This window comes from Aptenodytes forsteri, unplaced genomic scaffold (genome assembly GCF_000699145.1).
Source record: "Aptenodytes forsteri isolate BGI_AS27 unplaced genomic scaffold, ASM69914v1 Scaffold116, whole genome shotgun sequence".
NCBI lineage: Eukaryota > Metazoa > Chordata > Aves > Sphenisciformes > Spheniscidae > Aptenodytes > Aptenodytes forsteri.
Genome location: NW_008795491.1, coordinates 1,315,625 through 1,337,669, shown reverse-complemented (window position 1 = coordinate 1,337,669; position 22,045 = coordinate 1,315,625). Strand labels below are relative to the sequence as shown.

General features: G+C 37.4%; 1 protein-coding gene across 1 annotated transcript in view; it reads left to right on the top strand.

Moving 5' to 3' along the window:
- The window catches only part of EDIL3 (EGF like repeats and discoidin domains 3), a 196,374-nt gene that overhangs the window by 34,431 nt on the left and 139,898 nt on the right, over window positions 1-22,045 (top strand). Inside the window, exon 3 of the mRNA XM_009281597.1 lies at window positions 7,886-7,915. Coding sequence (XP_009279872.1) covers window positions 7,886-7,915 — 30 coding nt within the window. The remainder of the gene's footprint in view (window positions 1-7,885; window positions 7,916-22,045) is intronic.

Sequence of the window (22,045 nt, the reverse complement as noted above, 5' to 3'; positions counted from 1 at the left end):
TTGACGCTGTTTCTAACATAGACATATGGTAATAAATTCTTTGAGATCTAGATGAGGGCAGTGTTTTATTGAAGCTGGACATTATTGCCACTGTTTTGCCACAGTCTACATACATATTTTTCAACATATATTTTTCAATATTAAACACTAATGGATTCAAATATATTTAGGTATTTATTCCGGTTGTACTGGAGTTAAATATAAAGCCAGTATTAGCTACAAAGGTAATAGGACCTTCTTTTGTTTCTGCCCAATCAGAAAAGTTAGAAGTGAATACTGGTATGTCAATCATTCCTTAAACAGTATGTTCCAGTCTCCAAAATTTACCTGAGCAATCGAAATACAGTTTTATTCATTCAAAAACACCTGCTTTGTCTTTCTTGCACCAGGACTCAAGTCTTCTCTTTTCTATACCTGTATTCATGCCATGTAGCTTTATGGTGGGGTATTTCCTGTTCCTTATTCCTGAAGTTACTAAAAAAAGCTTAAAAACACATACTTCACCAAAGCAGTATGTCTCCCTGCATGGGACTCCTCTAACACCACATCCTTCATTTTAGCTGCCGTCTGCTCCTTTGAATTCTCCTCTTGGCACGTCATACAATTTACAACTCAAATTTTCTGTGATTAAGATTGTGTTGCATGGAAATTATCTCAGTAAAGCAGTATGCCGGCCCTCAGTCATGCTGAAAAGAGTACTATAGACTTGGATTTAAAAAAAAAGTTAGTTCTTCTGTAGGGCCTATGAACCAAGCAAGGCATTTGAACTGAGAACTGTACGCCCCTGGTCCTATGCGGTTTTGTTTAGTATGTTGTAGAGTATTTTCTGTGAAACAGTGACTATTGAGTACTTTTCCTTTCGTCTTGATGCAATCTAAAGACTTTTCATACGATGATAAAATTGTTGTCTCTTTGTTGGTTTACACAGCTTCTTTCCCCAGAAAGGATGGAAGTACAATCTTTGTAACTGGCATGTCAGAAAATTTGCCAAAAACCACAAAGTATTTGGGAAAGCACTGAAAATTGCAGGTTACATATTTGTCCTGAAATTTTAGGGTTTGAAAGTCATTGGGTTTTCCTGTGTGTTTATTGAACTTCCTAGTATGTATTTCAGTGAGGCAAGCTGGTCAATCTGGTCATAATTTGCTGGCAGGAGACTGGCTGGTTGAGGTTAGTCTGGGGTAAGAAATGGCACAATAGTGTCACAGAAAATTCATGCATTAAAGTTGGAATCTGATGTTACAGGACCATGCACAGTTGGGGTTTATTTGTCTTAACTACTATTTTCTGCTCTGTTTTGAGCATTGTTTATTGTCTTTTGAATCTTTCCTCATTCTATTGGATATTGGATATTGGATATTGTCACGTAGTATGGTAGTAATTCTACCCTTTTATTTCTGGTGGAAGATTTGGTGATGCTCAAACCCTGTTCAACCTTTACTTATCTCAGTCCCACTTTGTTTCAGCCTGAATTTTTGTACCTTTGAGGAAGCCTTGCTCTCCTCCCTTGTACAGAGAGCAAGTGCCAGGAGTTTCCCCGCTTTGAGTAAACCGTTCTCAAAAGCAGATCAAACTGCCCTCTTAGTCAGCCTCTGTCATCTGCGGATTGAGATGCAACACATTTTCAGCCCATAATACAAAGGAATGGTATATCTGGCATGGCACCAGTACCTTTGACTTGGCCTGGATCAAGTACTTGGGTACACATCTGCAGTGAGAGCTAATCCAGCCTCCTGTACAAGTCCAAAACCAGACTGCAACACACTGTGAGCATCTGAGTGGGCTTTTATTGTGGCTTGTGGTTTTTTTTCCCAAGAGGGAGAATATCTATAAAATAAAAATTATCATCATCATCATTATTACTTTGCAGTGTAATGTATGATGTTATTTTAAAATTCTCCATTCACGTAAGAATAGGTGGTCAAATTTCCCTTAAAACACACAAAAACAACCAAGCGAAAAAGCTTAAGGCAAGTGACTGAAATATGAAAATATCAAATTATTTGGCTTGGAAGGTGAAGCTTTCTGTGTGTAACTATGGGGATATCCTGGATAGGTTTTTGCATCCATAAGTTTAACAGATGCTAGCAGGTACCTACTTAACCATAACTATATTTTATAGCCTTTTTTAGTATTCAATTTTAAGGTTATGCATTTAGACGCTGGAGAATGTTCTTAGAAATCTAAAGAAGCAAAGACTACTGCACACTGATTTATGGTCTTAGTCAGTTATTTGAGTACACTTGGTTTTGTACATAAAAGTGCTAGCATATTTTCTGATTACATTCTTTGCTCTTTTGGAACATGCACATCTTCTCAAAACTGCATATGGCAACGTGTATGTGTCTGTGTATGTAAAATTGTGTGATATTTCAAGTCATGACAGACTACTCCTGGTCTCAGAATTGCAGCTTTAAGTACTGTTGTGCCTTTGGCAGCACTTGAAACCTTGGCAAGAGCTGCAACTGACTAAGAACTGAATAATTGTTTTAAAACCAAATCTTTTTACGCTGTTTTCCTTAAGCAGAATATCCTGCCAAATACTAGGCTCAGTGGGCACTGCATTGACTGCCTTGTTCTACAGAGTTGTAAATGTGAAGGCACTAACCACAAAAATCATTATCTAATCTTGTCTTCTGCAAAATGTAGAATTTCACCTAACTAAATCTTTTATTTCATATTTAAACGTTTTCATTCAGCACCAGGCCCTGATGCTTAGAAAATAAAGACTAGCGAGAATGAATTAACCACCTCTACTGGCATTTCCAACACTGTCATTTTAAGACACTAGTATTCTAGATTTTAATAACATCTGAAATTTTGCTCAGATACACACTTTTTGTTAGAAATTTGTTTCTTGAAATAAAATAATGAAGAGAAGAAAGAGTAAGTTCCTCATACATTTTAAGTGCTTAAGTGGATGTAAACCTATGCAGAGTGATAGGTTTCCTCTCTTAAGTGCCACAGGCATTTCCATGGCTTCTTAATTAATGACTTTGTTTTCCATTTAACATCTGTCATCCAAGCAGACTTTTATCAGTTCATAGTGAGTTATTACCGACATGCACTAGTGAGTTGCCTGGTGTCTTCCTTCTTGTTTTGTTTTGTTTTTCAAGAATAGCTGCAAACACAGCTTAGCCAGCTGAAGCTAGAAGGAGGCACTGCTGTTCCCAAGGGCCTGTGAATGGTGAAGAATGTGCTGGTGACCCAGTACTACAATTACAATTAACACACTATAAGAGAACAAGCCAAACCTCACTCTTAAACTGTGAGATAAAAACCTCTTACTCACACAGACAGATGTATCTTTGACCGACTGGCATAAATGGTGCATTTTCCAGAATCTCACATTCACGCATCTTGAAAACAATCTGGTTTTCTTAGGGTTTGCTTCCCCTCTTTATAACTAGGGGTGATGATTATTTATATCAGTTGTTGCAGGGGCAGCCAGCTGAGTTGGTTGAGTTAGTTGTTACGAGTTGGTGAGATAGCGTTAATCATCTGAGCTGTGTCTTTAGCACATTTAACCTGACAGCATGGGACAGAGTGAGGTTGGGTGCAAGGGGGGCTTTGGTGGAAACACAGCTTGTTTCAGCTCTTTGCTTGACGATGGGTTGCCTCATCAGTCATGCCAATAGTGCCCACAGGGCCATGTTGAGAACCAAAGAAGATTGAGCCAGTTTATGGAAAAATGAACTGAAGTCTGTTGAATGGGGAGTGCGTGAAGAGGCAGACTTCTTAAGCGCGTATTTTCAATGAAACATCTGTAGCATTAAAATCACATTCTTAATGACTGATGCTGAGTTTTTGGGAAGTCAGTCGGTCAGTTGCGGTAGCATGCAGGTCCTCCGAGACCCTGAGATTTGATGCTGAGGGGTATATCATTTATTTTTGATGTTGCATTCAGAAAAAAATTATTTGCTCTTGGATTCTGCTCTTCACAGGTGGTTCATCTGGATAATTTTGTAGAGCTCTGGCATAGCCTTTTCCATAGAGATAATGTCATATATCTAAGTTTATTCTTTTATTTATGAGTCTTATGTTTCATTTGAACATTAAAGGCAAACATATTTCACATTAATATAAAATTAGCACAAGCCTTAATATAAACACAAAACTAATGTAATGTGACGTAATACATAATATAATATAGCACCTTGTTACACTGAATCTGCTTCCCTCAACTTTCCTGTGCTTCAAAGTTCAGATTTTTCCCAGAGCTGTCAAGGCTTCTACCTTTGTAACAGAAATAATCAGAAGTCTGACACAGGTATTCAGATACTCTCCAAGCATTGCCTTCTTACATTATCTCTCTTAAACTATGTTGGACGATACATGTCCTGGTATATGCTTTCCAGATCTGCCCATGTCTTCTTGGATTTTTTTCCCCGCTAATACCGTGCAGTGTTATTCACCTCGAAGGAAAACATGATTAAGTTTTCAAAGTGAGCATCAGCTTTTCTCTAAGAAGGTAAAAACTAATGTTTGTGCTGCCATATATCTTATTATATTTTGTCAATGATGCATTAAAACAGGAAGAAAATGTTCTTGAAAATGCTTTAAAGCTGCAGGGTAATTTACAGTTTAAGGACATGCAATGCTGTTATCAGACCATAACTTGGGGATGTCTGTAGCTGTTTTGGGGGCTTTTTTGTCAAATGCCTGGCTCCTCTATGCAAGTCTCGCTGCTCTGGAGTCAGAAGGAGAAAGCCAGGCTGATGGTGATCCACCACACAGTGTAGTGAGTCACCAGCTTGTGCCACCTCAGTTGAGCAAGGCAATTCCAGCTTACTCCCTCTCCACCCCTCTGAAATAAGTAAAGAAAGCAAATTACAGATAATTACTATGGAAATGACTCACTGTATAAATAGCTTTTAAAAATAACTTCTAGTTTTAAATCACTGCTGATGAAAAAAAAAGTGGTGTTGTGTAGGAAATTTTTGGTGTGGCAATTTAGTGCATTTACTTAACGAGTGGAAAGCAGAGTGCTGACATCGCATTTGAGCTGGCATGATAAAGCAAAAATAGTGTATTCTTAGAGTATTCAATAGCTTACTGAAGGCTGTTTTTTCAAACACGGTTTATCAAGTTATGGGGGCGTGAAAGAAGTCCTGGCACATATAGCAAGAGAATAAGTTCATCTGACTTTTAAAAAAGTGTTCATGAAGTACAAACAAGTCCATAACTGCATTTTCATATCTATTTTTAATATGCATTTTTAATTTCTGTCTAGGGTTAAGAAATCTAGTTTTGACAAGTAGAACTAGGTCTGTTCCATTTTACAAAAGCAGTTCTAACTAACTCTAGTCTAACTCAGACAAGAAATGAACATATTCTGTTCCTGAAAGAGCCTAAACTAGCAATCAAATAGTCAAAATTAATTAAATAATCAGAAAAGTAACATTATTGGCATAGCTGTCTTGACATCTGAATGATTACTTCAGCTGAGATTCAGCTATCCTATTTTATTTAGACGTGTACCTAAGTGCAGAGTGGTTCCACTGAAACAACCATCAGAGGAATAAGAGAATCCATTTTTGAATTGCTAATGCTGGTATTCATCCCAATAATTAAGTTTAAGAATATTTTTCAAATAGCAGTCTGAAAAAAATTGTTACTGGAATGAATATTCTTTGTATAATTGGACAATTTTGTTTAACCAGTTTTAATACACAGTCACTAGTACTTTTAATTATTTGTTGCTCAAGCAGCAGTTGAGCTTGCAGCTAATACAGATTTTGGGTATTTGTAAAATTTAATAATGGAACATCTAACTAACTTTCATGTTCTGTTCTGTTTGTGTAGTCGTCCTCTCTGCCACTGGTAACTTGAGAAATTACAACATGCTTGATTGACTTAGTTTGTAGTTTGTTTATTTACTTCTGATTCTGTTGTTTTTAAGATTTAAATACTCAGTTTCTTTTTGTGGAATCAGCTGTCATGTTGTTGTTGAACTAATGATGTATCTGATTAGTTCAATTTAGAAACAGTAGGGTGGTATTTTCCCTTCTTTCTTTCATTGTCTTGAAATCCTCTACTGTTACAAACACATTTTACTTAAATTCAGTAATTATGCAGTAAAAGAACATGTTATTGTGAAACTTAAAAGCTTAATGTGATCTCTACATATATACAGCTCAGAATGGATTCATCTAGTTTCAAAACACACGTCTAGACACTAAATGAGGAGTTAAAAAAGGGAAGGGTTAGCCTGTTAAATACCCTGTTTAGGTCATTTTAGCTTACGCGTTTCATAATGTACTGTTCTTGTAATGTAGCCATCTTAAGTGTTTATTTGAACACCAAGCTGTATAAATAAAAATCACCTATTTACCTCAGGAAACTTTAGTTAGAGACAAGATAGTTCGCTGGTGCTTCAGACAGTAATTCATTATTTTCTATCGATTGGATTTGACAGCCCCCAAAAGGACACCTTGCTACTCTGCAATTAGAAATAACTGATGTGTCCAGCATTAATTGTCACGTACAGTTGCATATAGAATATTGTACTGAATTAACCAAGCTTTATAGTTGGTCTCAAATGCAGTTGGTGTCTGTTGACAAGGCCTCTGCTATGTCTGACAAAGTTTCACTAAACAGAGGACAGATCTTCCTGCTCCTTTCCTAATTTCTCCCAACATAATACACGGAGTGATACTGAAGGGAAAGAAGTCAGTTTACCAAGCATGCACTGATCTTTGAGAAAATGTTTGAAATCTTTATCCATGCCAAGTGCAAGCTCTGAAGCTGTCAGGGTGGATCAATGTCTGCCATTGCTGTAGGAGTGTTGTTTGTATGGAACTGATTCTGCAAGAAATCAAACAGAAGAATGTTCCATTTCAACGGGTAGAGGACACTCCTTAAAAGAGAAAAAATAAAAGTATGGATACCTGTGTTTAGTATCTTAAGAGGGTCTCTATATCACATATATGGAGAGTCCTGTCAGACTTCTAGGTGCTTTTAGAGTATCCAAGTGAGAAACACTTGATTGCTACTTTTTCTGTCATTGAAAACTTTGAAAGACTGTGAGAAGACTGTTTTTATGATGCATGTGTATATAAAACATACTGACTGCAAGGAGAGAAAGAACTAGGTCACTGATGTACTTTTAAAATACAGTTTTACTGTGAATACATCTGTTTCTTTCTTTTGAATGTACAGGTAATAGATAGTCTACAGTCAAAGGTGCTTTCTGATGGTAACTTAAGGCAATTTAATGGTTATCTATTGCCACAAAACAAAACAAAACAAAACCCAAAAACTGCCGTTTTTGCTCCCTGACTACTTAATTTCAGGATCATTAAATCATTACTGCCAGCACAAAGTTGGGAAGAAACTGAAGGGAACGGAAGGGGTGGAGGATGCAGAGATGGGAAAAAGATGTGGACTGTGCCTCTCATTAACTGCTAACCAGCCGCTGGCTTAGCTGTGTCATCAGACAACAGTCTTCATTAGCTAACCAGATAACTGGGTCCTGCAGTCGATTTTTTAGAAGGCTTTACCTTAAGAACAGCAACAGCTAGCTCTGGCAGTGAATTTGACTGCAGGGAAGTTAACTGAAACTCTTCTGTTGAGCATTGCTATTACAGTATTGGGCCTATCCTACTAGCTACATTAGAGGGAAAGGTTAAGAGTGTAATGCTATAAATGTAAGCTAAGATCTTAACTCATTTTAGCTTAGTTCTCCACGAAGATGAAACATCTGTTACTGAAGTTGATCAAACTATTTAGAATAAACTTTTTTTCATGATGTTTTATTGCTCATATATTAAGAAAACGTAAATAATATAACAATTAGCACTATTTGGATTTCTTCATCTCTCTTTTTCTCTCTCTCCCTTCCCTCCCCTTCCCCTTCCATATCCCCCCCTAACTTTTTGCACAGCCTCAATTGAAGAGGAACCAACTTCAGCAGGTATGAATAATTTAACACCTGCATCATGGTAACCATTCCTTGAGAGCTACCTTTTCTTCTAAATCATTTTAACCAGGTTTATCTTGTGCATAACACATGCTAAATAGCCATATCAGTGTTGGGTTCTTTTCTTTTCTCTCTGTTCCCCTTCCTTTCATCTTTTTTTCCCTCGGTTTGGAGTCAGTAGGAGATATACTCCTCCAGTAGTGGTTCAAACGCTTCCCTGCCATAGTTCCTTCCTTTTTGCTTCTTGCTTGGTTAAGCTGGCACATTGGGCTTCCCACAACAAACCAAGTCAAAAGCAATCAGGGGTTAAAAAAAATCAGTGTTTGTGCTAGTTTTTTATCTGTCTTTATGCTGGTGAAGATCAATCATCTGCATCACCCCCAGAACTGGCATCCTTAAAGACAGCGCAGCCTGGGAATGAGCAGTGAAGGAAGGGAAGGACAGCGGGTGCAGAAGCACCCTGCTCAAAGAAAACATTCTGCAAACTGTGGCCTGGATATCTGCTCATTGAACTTTTATTTCCATTGACAGGCTGCCAAGTAGTGAGAACGGTTAACAACACAGTCATAAAAATTAGTTTAGGAGCTCCCCAAGAGACACAAACACGTAGTGTTTATTCTATTGCGAAGATTAACTATTTCTAATTAATTGGCAATCCATTAGCTTGGGAGTATTTAAAGAAAAAGAAGATGATGTACCAAAGAAGAATGCCACTAAACAGCTTAATGTATTTGAAATAGCATTGAGTTGTATAAACTCAGTGAGCTAAAACATCAAATGAATAGGGAGTCACTTTATAGTGGCTTGTTAAAAGAAGTAAAGGTCTCCAGAGGACCAAAGGAGAAAAGGTAAGGAAAGTAAATGAAGAAAGGAAGATGGCAAAGAAGGATTGAACACTGTTTACAACACAAACCTACAACTTGGGAGCAATATAAGTAATTAGGGTACAGTGGAGAATAATAAATGAAAGGATGGAGAACAAAGCCAAGAGCAGAACGTGAGAGAGGGAGAATAGTTAAGACTAGCACTGAATAGAGAAAGAAGCAAAAGGGCACTTTTAACATTAAGATAGTAGTGGAATGGAAAGAAAGCATGACTGAGATGAGAAAAAACACTGCGAAACAGAGAAAGGGTTTGGGAAAGATATAGAGTACTAACACACCCCTGAGGAGTATGTATTATAATTATTAAGCATCAGCCTTCAACTATCCGTTTCTTGAGAGATCTGTCAGTCTTGAAATTTTCATGGAAAATATCTTAATAGAAACCTATGCAGCTGTTAAATAGAAGTGTCAGTTACAAAAGGAAATCTTTTTTACCTAAGAAAGGAAAAAACTACCCCTTTTTTTCCCTTTATGGAATTGGTTTAATTATGCACATTTTGTAGAGATAGAGTTTAGAGGTATATATGAATACGCTGCAGTAATGTTCAAGACAATCTTGCTGTGGTTGTGCATTGTAAAACCATCATTCCTGTTGCGACCAGTGGAGCGTCCCATGAAGATACGGCCTCCCTCTTTGTATTTTGAACATCACTGCCGTTTTTGTGAGAGCCCACAACTGTGAGTTGGCCAAGCTAACCAGATACATCAGATGAAAATGGGTAAAAGGAGATAAGTGGAATTTATAAGACAGACACATGGGCTCCACTACAGATCTCTGTTAGAGTTACCAGCTGAAATTTCAATAGTTTCACAAAAGCCTACAGATTCTATATTCAGTTCCTCAGGAGCCCTTGCCTTTTGGAGTGCCAGATGACATTGGGTTTTTTGCTTTTGTATTCATTTAAATGTATTGTTTTTAACCACTTCTGACTGCTTTGTTTTACTCTGCCCTAGTATCACTGCTTTATTTCCGCACATAATTCTTGTGTTCAACAAAGCTCAGCCAATAATTTACAATGAATGTCTTTTGAGCATTGTTCCATCACAGAATATTCCTAAATGTTCATAATCTCCTTGAATTCACCCATTATCAATAACATCTTTTACACCAGTATTTTTTCAAATATTTTCCACCAAGACTTGATCAGATATGTTTCAAACTCAAATCATTTACTTACTTGTGGTTGGTTGAATGAGCTGCACCTAGGTTTTAGCCATTATTTTTATTGTTATAGTTCTTAGTGTTTCAGGGTTTGCTGGCTTCTAAAAATGTGCCACAATAATTTATGCAATAATAGCTATACCAGTGTAAATTTCTGTACGAAAACTCTTAATGGAAAGACTGGTGACCTTTTCATGTTAGTTATTCCATGAGAGGATGCTGTTTGCAGTAAGAGTATACATGTGGGAGTTGCACTGATACAACAATGCAGACAGATATTCCCACGCAGACAAATCAACAGCTAGAAGTACACAAACATGCAGCACGAGAATGTTTTTGTTCTTTGATTTGGACAGATGCAAAAATGCCTCTGGCATAAACGGTACATGGTAGATTTACAATATGAGACAAAACACATATTTGTAAACGTTTGTGCAAGTAAATCTCAACTGCTCAGAAATTATGTTACAAGGGAATATGACTAAATACCTGCAAAAGTAAGTGAAATAATGTAACAGTAACACTTTCTGTTATTTAATCTGGTTCTAGGACATTGATACTTCACGATTAGATTCTTTGGGAATTGATTTGAAACAATTATTTTCTTGGGAATAATTTTGATTAATCTGAAGCTTTTTCAAGGAATTAATTTGACTAAACTCCAGGCACAGAATGATTTTTTTTTTTCCCTATTCAAATGAAAATTTCCACCTTTGGGAAAACAATTCTATTCTCTGCCTTGAGTAGCAAACTTTGGATCTTAAACTCTTCTGCTAGATATTAACAGAGTATAACCCATCTCTACATTTGCATGAAATGTGACTATGATCAAAATAATCTATATTTAAGTATAGATACTATTTTTTGGTGTCGTGGTTTAACCTAGCAGGCAGCTAAACACCATATAGTCATTCACTCACTACCGCCAGTAGAAACGGGGAAGAGAATTGGGAAAAAGGTAAAACTCGTAGGTTTTATAACATCCCAAGGATATTCAAAATTTCAAGAGCTATTGTAACTAGCCTGGAGGAGAAGGGGAAGGTGAAGGAGCAGGGGAAAGTGTACCCCGCTTGTCTCCCCAATAGATTGGCTCTCCCAGGAGGAAAGGTAAAGAGTGTAAAGAAGTATGGAGATGATGGCAATGCTGAGTAGAAATACCAGATTAGTCTCACGACCAGTAATTTTATCATGTCATAAGCCAGTGTTACACAGTGCAGCAAAATGATATCCTTGATCCAGCCCCCAGAGGTGATGAACAGCACAAGAGGGAACATAGACAGCAAGTAAGGTCTTACCTAACACAACTCTGAGAACAAGCACAACAACTCAGAGCAGATAAATCAACATTGTGACCAGTGAATATTAACCTAATAAAGAATGCTTACCACAAATTTGTTTTAACATGCTCTGGTCAGATTTGTCGTTATCTCAACCCTTTGTGCCCCACTTTGGGTGCCAAAAAGGACTGTTGATGTTTAACCCGGCAGGCAGCTAAACACCACACAGCCCTTCACTCACTCCCCCCCAGTGGGATGGGGGAGAGAATCATGAAAAAAGGTAAAACTCGTGGATTGAGATGAAGACAATTTAATAGGACAGAAAAGGAAGGGAAAATAATAATAATGATAAATGAATATGCAAAACAAGTGATGCACAATGCAGTTGCTCACCACCCGCTGACCAATGCCCAGCCATTTCCCGAGCAGCGGCTACACCTCCCCGGCCAGCTTTCCCCAGTTTATATACTGAGCATGACATCCCATGGTATGGAATGTCCCTTTGGCCAGTTTGGGTCAGCTGTCCTGGCTGTGCCCCCTCCCGGCTTCTTGTGCACCTCCAGCCTCCTCGCTGGCAGGGCAGTAGGAGAAGCTGAAAAGTCCTTGGCTAGTGTAAGCACTGCTCAGCAACAACTAAAACATCGGTGTGTTATCAACATTATTCTCATCCTAAATCCAAAACACAGCACTGTACCAGCTACTAGGAAGAAAATTAACTCTATCCCAGCTGAAACCAGGACATTTAGAAATTCCATAGAATGAAACAATAATTTTCTGCAGAGGTGTACATATTTTGTTTTGGATCTTCCTCAGGAAAGCAGTGAAGTACGTAGTTAGTATTTGAATATCAGTGCACAGTAGACCTATTTTCTTTGTGAGCATGTGTTTTAAGCATGTGTTTGCTAGATTGGAGCTTAAATTAGGTGCAGTGAAAGTGCAACCTAGAAGCACAATAAAAAATTTAACAATGAAGTGCACTATCTTGCTCCTGGGGAAGTAAAAATCAGAACCAGACTGTTGCATTAAGAGCAGGAAAGTTTTAAATTTAGTGATGAAGGGCATGCGTGTGAAAATGAAGTTATTTTTAAACCTTTGTTATAGAGATATTACTTGTTCTAGCTTTTCCAGAGGAAAATCTATGAATAAAGTGCAATTGTTCTTTACCTAGATGCTTTATAATTTATAGTTTCTATTGATTTTGCTCTAAGATATGACCAGATGTTGTTGTTTTGAAAGTAACAGACTAGTGCATTATTATGGGATTGTTTTAATACAACTTATTTCTCAGATTGTATTGACACTTACAAAGCTGTGTGTTCTGCTTAAAACAGATACCTCTTCCTCAGAGTAGGAAGGCAGTCATGCAGTTTGAAAGATGCGGGGGTGCTGAAAAATAAATAGAAACTGCATCCAAAGCCTCATGCTGTCACCTAGAGCCTTTCCCAGTAAGTTCAGTGGGACGTGCCTTGTATAGGCAGAAAGCAAGTTCTATTCGCTACCAGATTTTGCTCTTTTCCAAAAAAAAGCAGCAAGTTTCCTCCAGTTTGTGACATTTATCTTAGTGGAGCATAATTAACCTGCTGATTCTAGTGCTGATCTGGTAGTGTTGGGGAGGAGGTATGCACACACTTCCAGCTGCAAGGCCCAGAAGTCATCACTTAGCATTCAAAATCATTAGAAATACCTTATGATTGTCTTCTAAACACTCTGAGATAAGAGACTGCATTTAGTGTAACAGTTGCAGGGGAGGAAAGGTGAGAAGATTAATTGGAGGGCAACGTAGTATTTTTCCAAACAATACCTTTACTTACTAAAGAATGAGAGGTAGGATAAATTGCAGCTAATACATTAATTTTATGAAGATTATTAACATTATTTGAACATTTTATGAACATTATAAACTTTTAATTGACCTGTGGTCAGGATCAAAATTAGAATTTCTTTTTCTATTCAACTGAAGGTATAAAACAATGCTATTTCCCATACTCTGCTCTTTGGGATAGAGTCTATGAGCACTATATGTCACTCTGACAACGCCCTCCATGAGTAATCTCATAGAAGTGAAGTTACTAAAATTTTACTCTGATTGTTGTAACCACTAGGTTGAAGATTAATAATCCTGAAATAATAAATGCCTTGTGAGTACCTCTATAGAAATGGTATCTCACAGGGGTTCCTTCAGTTTCAGAATGCTTCAGTCTAATGAACTGTAATTATAACTCATTAAACATATTTCATCTAAGAAAAAGCATACTTACTTTTTGCATGCTTTTTAACCAAAGCTAAACCAAGGAGTTTTTCAAATGATCCTCACAGTTTCAACAAGGTTTTCCTTAGCCCTACTTCTGGATAAACATTGATCTAGATCTCTTTTTCCATTCCAGTTAAATACCTATTTTTTTATGTTGTCATAGACATCTAAACACTCTCTTTTGAGCCACTTCTTCATATCTGTTCATTTATTTTGAGTTTCAGATCAATTAAATAGTTTTACCAGAAGCTCATGCATCCTGTGAAAGCAAGCTAGGAAAATCTCAGGACAGTTGTCTTGGAGATTTGTTTCCATGTTTCTTTTCCGATCTACACATGTGGCATGAGTCTTTTAAAGCTGTTTATTGAACTAGGAGGAGGTTGCTTTGTTGAAAATTTTTAAGCCTAGTGTATCAACTTCTGTTGGATGTCCTGCTGTTTGAACCTTTGCATCTCAAAAATGTTTCCCCGTGGTTTTATGTATTCCCTCCCTCTCCTCAAGGAGTCTGGAATCATTTCTAAAGATATCAAAGAGTAATTCTTCCAAGACACGATGAGACAGAGTACCGCATAACATGTGGCACTTTGTACACTGGTCTTTACACTGTGACTTTGGCTGAAATAATAAATACACGCCCCTTGAGACCATCACTTAACTGAAGCCATTCCTTGCTTTTGTCACTGATTTTTTTTTAAGCCTAGTGTTTCAGGTAACTGGGATTTGTGTCTTTGTATTCCATCTATATACAATATGCAAATATGTTTAGACTTTCATGACAATAAAAGCGCTTTTACAGTTTGAGTTTAATATTGATTTAATGAAATTTAGGTGTTGAAGAGATAGTAGACTCAATATATGACAGAAATTTCTTCTTCAAAGCCATTAGTAAAACATAATCCCTACAACAACCTTGTGACACGGTATGTACATGTACAGACAGCTGCATTATATATCTGTGTGCAACTACTACAAGCAGTCTATTTTTTCCCATGGAAAATAATATTACTCTTCTACAATTCCATGTGATATTTAATCTGTTCACTTCCTTATTTAGAATTTCAACTTCTATAAAAGTTACTTTAACATTTTTTCCTAAAGAAGTAAAAAACAAGGGAAAAAAATCACTTTTGAGAAACAACAAAAGTTAAAAATGCCATATAAAGTGGAGAAGGGGACTTCTATTGGAAAGTCTCTAGAATGAAGTTTAATCAGAAAAAGAAATCAAAAGATTAGAATAGAAAAGCACAATATCAGAAGTTGCAGGAAGAAAGTTGTACTAGAGATAGCACTTAAGAGTTATCAAAAAGTCATAAAAAATAGACAACTAAAAATCTTAAGATTTGTCCATTAACCTTACCCTATGAGCATGGTGTTAAGCAACAATTGAAATCTAAATTGCTTCCACGTTATGTGTTTTGTTTTGTTTCTGTTAGGACAACTCCAGGTTTCTCTGGCTATTAAAACTGGTGCTTTGTTTCTCCCCCAGATTTCTTGTGTTTAAGAAGCCCTTTAAAGCAGGGCACCACAGTATATTGCCTTAGTGTTTTCCTTGGAACCTATTTGCAGAATACGAAACTATATATCAGTCACTGTGTTTGGAAAAAAAAGATTGAAAAAGATGAAAAATTAAAAGTAGTTATAAATTATTTTAACTAATAGATATTTCAAAACTGATTTACTGGACATAGCCTAGGTTCTTCTTAAGAGAGACCCTATTAGTTTTCCTATTAGACATCCTCTAGACTTCTGTAGTAATAATGGAGTTCTGTTTTCTTTTCTACTTGTTTTTTAGATTTCTCTCTTTTATTCACATTAACATTTAGGTAAATTTGATTTAGACTAGCATATTAGGAAGAAATAATGTTGCTTCTCTGAGCTCCACTACCTCCCAGGGATTGTCCCTGGACTCAGTGAGAGCCTTATTGTGAAAGGGGTGGTTTCTCATGGAGGTTTCGGACCCAAAAGCCCTTCCTTGACGTAGTGTCCCAGTGCTCACACGCTGACTCTGTTCTTGTGAGTAGCATGCTGAAATGGCAAAACAAAGCCAGCACCTACTTTCTATCTCATAAAGTATGACAGAATGGAAATAGTGTACTCTCTCCCATAAAAAGCTGCCTATGTCATAGGTTGGGTTTCCCTTTATGGATCTCTGGAAATTGACAGGATAGAGACAATAAAGCAACGTATTTAATGTGCATTTGCCAGGTATAAGTGCTAAACATTAGTAATGTGTAGATTTAAAACCAGTATGCAATCTAGAATTTTTTATCAATTTTCTGGTGAAATTGTTGGTTCCTCAGAAATAAATTGTTCATGGGGCATGGTGAGTTTAAAAAAAACAGAATGGAATTTGTATTGTAAAAATGTTGTAAAAATGTAAGCCACATTTTTGGCAAAAATAAGTGCTTTTTCTTGTTCTAAATAACCTTGCATTTAAAAATTCACTGAATTATCATTTTTCATAGATTTAAAATACTAAACATAAAATTATTAAAATCCCAGGTTTTCCCTTGTCACAGTTTATTTTTATTTTGAGGTAAATTCATAATATCAAATTTTTAAGATTTTGACTTTTCATAACTATTTATGGTAGAAGGTAGGAATGTTCTACTCAGCACCATCTTCGATAGCTTTATGTTAGATTGTTTAAAATAGTTTGATATTAAATAGTTTAGAAAGTGGGTAGATTTAGATTGGACATAAGGAAGAAATTCTTTACTGTGAGGGTGGTGAGACACTGGCACAGGTTGCCCAGAGAAGTTGTGGATGCCCCATCCCCGGAAACATTCCAGGTCGGGTTGGACGGGGCTCTGAGCAACCTGATCTAGTTGAAGATGTCCCTGCCCACAGCGAGGGGGGTTGGACTAGGTGACCTTTAAAGGTCCCTTCCAATCCAAAACATTCTGTGATTCTATGATTTGGATATTGGATAGATCTTTTGCTTGAACAGAGGAATATTGTAATCAATTTTTCATTGTCTTTCCTTCCTTCATGTCAGCAAATGGTTTTACATTTGGTGCTGCGCATCTCTCATCAAAAAGTAGAAGAGATCCAGTTGGTTAAAGTACTGGCAAGATGTCATTGATTCTCAAAGAACTACATTATGAGTTCAAATGAAAAACATTTGAGATCTTACTGAGATTAATATTTACATAGCAATTATACTTATATCCTTATATGCTAACTATACTATATGTTTTCCTTAAAAATACTTAACTGATTGTGGGTATAAAATTGGATTTCACAAAGGGTATCTCTTCTTCCTGAATATAATGCACTAATGGCCTTCTATTGATTGCAAGAAGTTGAAATTGTAACTCCTTTGGTGATTATCAGAAAAAAAAAAAACAAAATAAACAGGTGTCCCTAGCTTATTGAAATGAAACTTTCCAAAAAGTTCATGAGATATTTCATCTGCTTACTCTCTTACCCTCAAAATCTCAAAAGATGCATCTGGTCTAGTCTCAAGGACTTCAATTTACTGCCCGTTGTACAGCAGCATCCAAAGTGTTGTAGTTTTGTGACAGCATGCTCTCAGGCTGTCTTTTGGGGCACAATAATTTTGCTGTGGTATGCAAAGCTGTTCTGTTTCACACATTTTGAAGAGGAAAATCATCTTTCCATATTATTCTAAGGGAGAGGATTTGTTGTTCCCTCAGGGTCTGTAACAGAGATTTACTCTCTTGCTTAACTTGGTTTACACATTTGTAACAATTCCTTTTCTTTTTCTTCTTGAAGTGCATATTTTATTTTTTAGTGCCTGAAGCTAACTTGTTAATTACTTTTCCATATATTCAAGTAAAATATAGACTAAATCAGAACATTATATAAAGGTCATATTGAACCCCATTCTGATGAAAATGAGGCTTATGCAGTAAAAATAGCTCTAGATGCCAGGTGGCACTGAAAGCTATTACAGTAGGCTGTCACATTTAAAAGCTGGAAATCTTGCTTAGGTCAGGAATGGAAATTAATTAGTATTTTCAGCCTATTCCTTAGTGAATGTTTGTCCATATATCATAAAAATAACTCAGTTCAGCAAAATCTCTCACTTCTTTTCAGGGTTAGACAAAAAGGGTGCTGGGAGGTTGGGATTAGCCTTCAGTGCTGGCAACTGCCTGAGAAACTCATACATGGGCATTTTTCCATAATCTGCATAGGTCTAGAGAGTGGTATTTGTGGTGGGTATACAACATTCATCCCAGTGTACAAATACAAGTGGAAGATCATATAGTATCCCCTAAACTACCTATTGCTTTATGTCATGAACATTTTCTTTTGGTTGCTTATCACTTTCTCACCCGAACTTTGAGATAGAAGTTTTCCATGCTAGGCGTCTGCCTCAGGCTGAACTCAGCTCAAATAGTTTCACTATTTCTTATAATGAGGTTAAGGAAAAAAGGTGTTCTGCTGCCCATTCTGATTCTCAAAGCTGTTCTACTGAGAAACCTTTCTGCTCCGATACTTTGGAGCTGGGACATGCAATTTCACAGTGCGGTGTCAGAGGTTGCTTTTATTACTGCCATGGAAAAGTCCACAGAGTCAGCAAAGGAGGTAGGCTTAGTTCATGCTCAATTAGCAGAGACCGCTCCTAACCTAACAGAATTGAGAACTCTGCTATAAGGAAACCAGCAGTGCATACTGCTGTCTGAAGGTGGGTGAAATCAAGTCTGCCGTACCAACTACCAATGCATCTCTGTACCAGGGAGAGCAGGGAGCAGAACAGATGGAGATGTCACCCTGGCAGGGAAACACAACACCTTTGTCTCAGGCTCCAGCAGTGTCAGCACTGTCTGTTGGTTCCAGGTCTGTATCGATAGGGTGGCTTTACTCAGGTGCTTTTCTATCTGGGAAGCAGTATTCCCCAAGAAGAGGCTTTGCAGGTGTCTAGACCTTGCTTGGACAGATACAAAGAGCAGAACTAGCAGTTAAGACAGGGTCATGTGAATAAAATAGACAAAGATTATTATTTGATATTGATTGTTTCATCCTCTGAAGATGGAGCAAAAACAAACAAGATGAAGAACAAACTACTGTTCTTGTTGCTTCAGGAATCTCAGTGTACTCTGTTGCTCCTTGAGTTCTCTGTACTTCCAAGAAGTAGAGCTGAAGCACGGGAGAAAATATGGCAAAAGGCTAACCATGGCAGAGAACAGATGACAAAATCCTCTCCTGTCAGAATGGACAGATTTTCATCTGAGAAGTGATGGAAACTGAGATGAGAAATTGCTGAGGAAGAAGGGAGTTGACAGGCAAAGAAATGAGATTAATGAGTTGTGCATGGGCACAGAGTGAGTGGATCTGAATACATGCATACAAAGGGAAGGGCTGTGGTGGGATGATCTGTGTTGGCCTGGCTGCTGTTGGAAGAATTGTTTACTTCACGCAGGCCATTTATTTCTGATTCCTTCTTCCAACCTACTCATGCTTTCTTGCTCTCCCCTTTATGCTTGTGCTAGCAGTTGTACAGCTACATGTTGAGCTGCATCAGGTAGCTGTTCCAGCTGAAAGTAGCCTCTTCCCTAATGTAATTTCCCCAATAGAGTTAGTGTTCATTTGGTCCAGCTCCTTGATCTGACTTGACATGTAGTGGCATGTGTGCTCTCAGTGGGAAGGGGAATTCGGTGGAAATGCGTAGCGAAAGCTAGAGTGAAGAAAAAAAAACAGTCATCTTTGGTGACATACTGTAATTAAATTGGATAAAAGCAGTCAAAGATTCCCATCCAGGTATCAGATGCGTGGAAAGAGGGGAAAAAAGCAAATACTAATGAAAGCAAAACAAACAGGAGTAGTGGTTGGTTGAGGATTTGGAAGCAGATTAACAAGCCTGATGGAAAGGACTCTGTTTAAAAATAGCATCCCAAAGAGGCTTATTTTGTGCTTATTTTTGGTTTTAAACTGTCTTATGACCATCTTTAAAGCATTGGATTGACTGTGAAAATGTAAGAGTGCTGAGGAAGAAATTTTACTCATTATTTCCTGTTCAGTGCAAATTTAAGTGGTTTTTAGTTACCAAGGCTTGTACTACACATTCATTCAGGAGGATAAAGAAGTATTGAATAATGACCCATTTGCAGAATGGCTGGTCCTGTAGGAAGACAGCACATGTTAGCAAAGTTAAGGACTATAAAGTAAGTGTGCTCTTAAAAATGCTAAGTATATTTTGCTTGGACAATGAACCAGACCATTCCATGATAGGCACTGTAACCCAAATAATATTCATTAGTGTAAGGTTTTATTGGTGTCATATACATTATGAGTGCCAGTTCTTGCATACATATGAATTTGAAATCCTCACTGTTCGCAGCTGTGCATTTGACACTAAATTGTGCCAAGACTGGGCAGTAGTCTTCTTTTTGGACAGCAGTGCAGCAACAGCATGGGTAGATGTCATTTTATCCTGATTTCCTCTTCAAGAGTGAAGAGTCCAATCTAGGTCAGTCTTTGCAGTCAAAGAAACGAAACACAAACCTGTAGAGAAATTTAAAACAAAGGCAGCGGTTATTCCTTCATTTTCTCTATATACTACAGAAGGAGTGTACATGGTTAATGTCAATTAGGAAGAAACTCTGAATTTAAGTAAATCCCTTTTTCTGGTTTCCTTTCTACAGGAAGGACCCACACCAGTAGCCCAGTATCAAGGTGTACATGCACATATGAGTATACACATATTTATGATTTTTCTCCTGAGGTTTTTAGGACCTCACCTTTTGTAAAGCTGTTGATTTGTTATGTTTGTCATTTGTTTTTCTTCATATTCATTTATCGTATCTCCTTCCAGGATATACATTCAACACATTGAATGTTCTGTGCTTCAAAGATTTTGAGCCTACAAAAAGCTACATCCATGCATAACTGTACTGACGCAAGTTTCTAAACATCAGGCTGCAAATAATTATAGTTATGTAAAATAAATAAGAGTGGCTGTGGGTGAGGTTCCCTGAAATCTCATGATCTTTGGGGTGGGAGCTGTACACTCTTGGTGCTGACTACCGCAACATAACATTTGTAGATTCTGAGCAAAGTTAACCAGTGTGAATCTTGAAAGTACCCTATACCATTGCTCCCCGTGTTATGATGTTTAACAGCAGGATGAATGGGAAATATCCCTAATAACTCTCCTGGGAATGACTCTATAGTATAATCTCTACAATTTTACAAGTTGGCTGACATGCTGAAACAGCCAAGGAATCATGTTCAATCATGTATCTTGTATGTTCGTTGTTCTAGTAATTTTTCCTATCACTTCATATCTCTTGTTCTTAAATAAATATATTTTTTTATCCATAACTCTTGTTTAGTAAAAAGCAAGCAAATGAACAAAAATCTACTCTGATTCTTGGTAATCTGTGCTGATTCTTGGTAATCTTGCACAACAAAAAAAGTGTTGGTTCTTACAACCAGAATCCTTGTCCTACCTTTTCAGTAATTCATATCCTATTATGTAAGGGTGTTAAAGATGTGCCTAAGCTTAAGCAGGTTGGATAGATGCTAAAGCAAGTAAGGAAGAAGTGCCAAGGAAAGATTGCAAAGTAGCAGAGAGCATGGCTGAACTGAGGGAATATGGTACTTCTGTTAAATTCAGGCTCCTTTGAGACCGATTTTATAACCAGGGAAAGATGTGACATTTAGGATTGTTTTCTGATGTAAGTCCATAGGTTGCAGGGAAACGTTTGTAGATACAGGTAGCATATTTCATTGAACCAGCTGATAGGTGAAATGGACAGGCATTCAGACACGTGAGTTTTTCTTCATGTCTGAAACAGCAGTATTTTATCGATCATGGATATGCATAATACCATTACACTGCTGTGGATTTGCAGTGCATCAAAGCCCAGGAAGTGTTAAAACTGACAGATAATGGAATCATCTGCAAGTGGAATTAAGTGCCCTGAAGGACCAAGAGCAGGGTTTAAAATAGAGCTGAAGTGGGTTGGTTTTTTTTCCATCTGGTCTTTCTTATTATGAATCTCTGTCTCATCAGCTACTGATCTGATGCCCAGTTCCCATCCAAATGAGTTTCTTCCTGCATTGCACTGTGTTTAATGTTCTGTCTACTTCTAATCCCCCTAAAACCCTTACTAAGTAAAAAAGCCCTGCCATCCCAAACTCTCTTGGCTCTGGCTTCAGTCATTACTATTTGCCAGTAAGGGATCAGCGAGCTGGACTCTCTGAGTAGCTGCATCACTGAGGTGCTGAGAAGATCTTTAAGTCTATCCTAGCCTGAACAGGGGGGAAAAAAATGTTGAAAGAAGATTTGGCATTTATATTTTAATAAACAGTCACAGGTTGCCTGCCATTATTCTCATAAAGAGAACATAAATTGCTTTAGGGGCATAGAAATATCAAGCAAAGCCTTGACTGAGTTCACTCAGACAGGAATGTGGGGATTTCTGCACGTATGCAACAACTTCTTAGACCATTTCTTGCAATAACAAATATTTGCCACTTCATTCACATCTACTGATTCTCATTGTTGCTCTTACAGATTGACTTGCCATATACTAATGACCATTTGCCAGAGCCAAGACCTCCCTTTTTTCTTTTGTC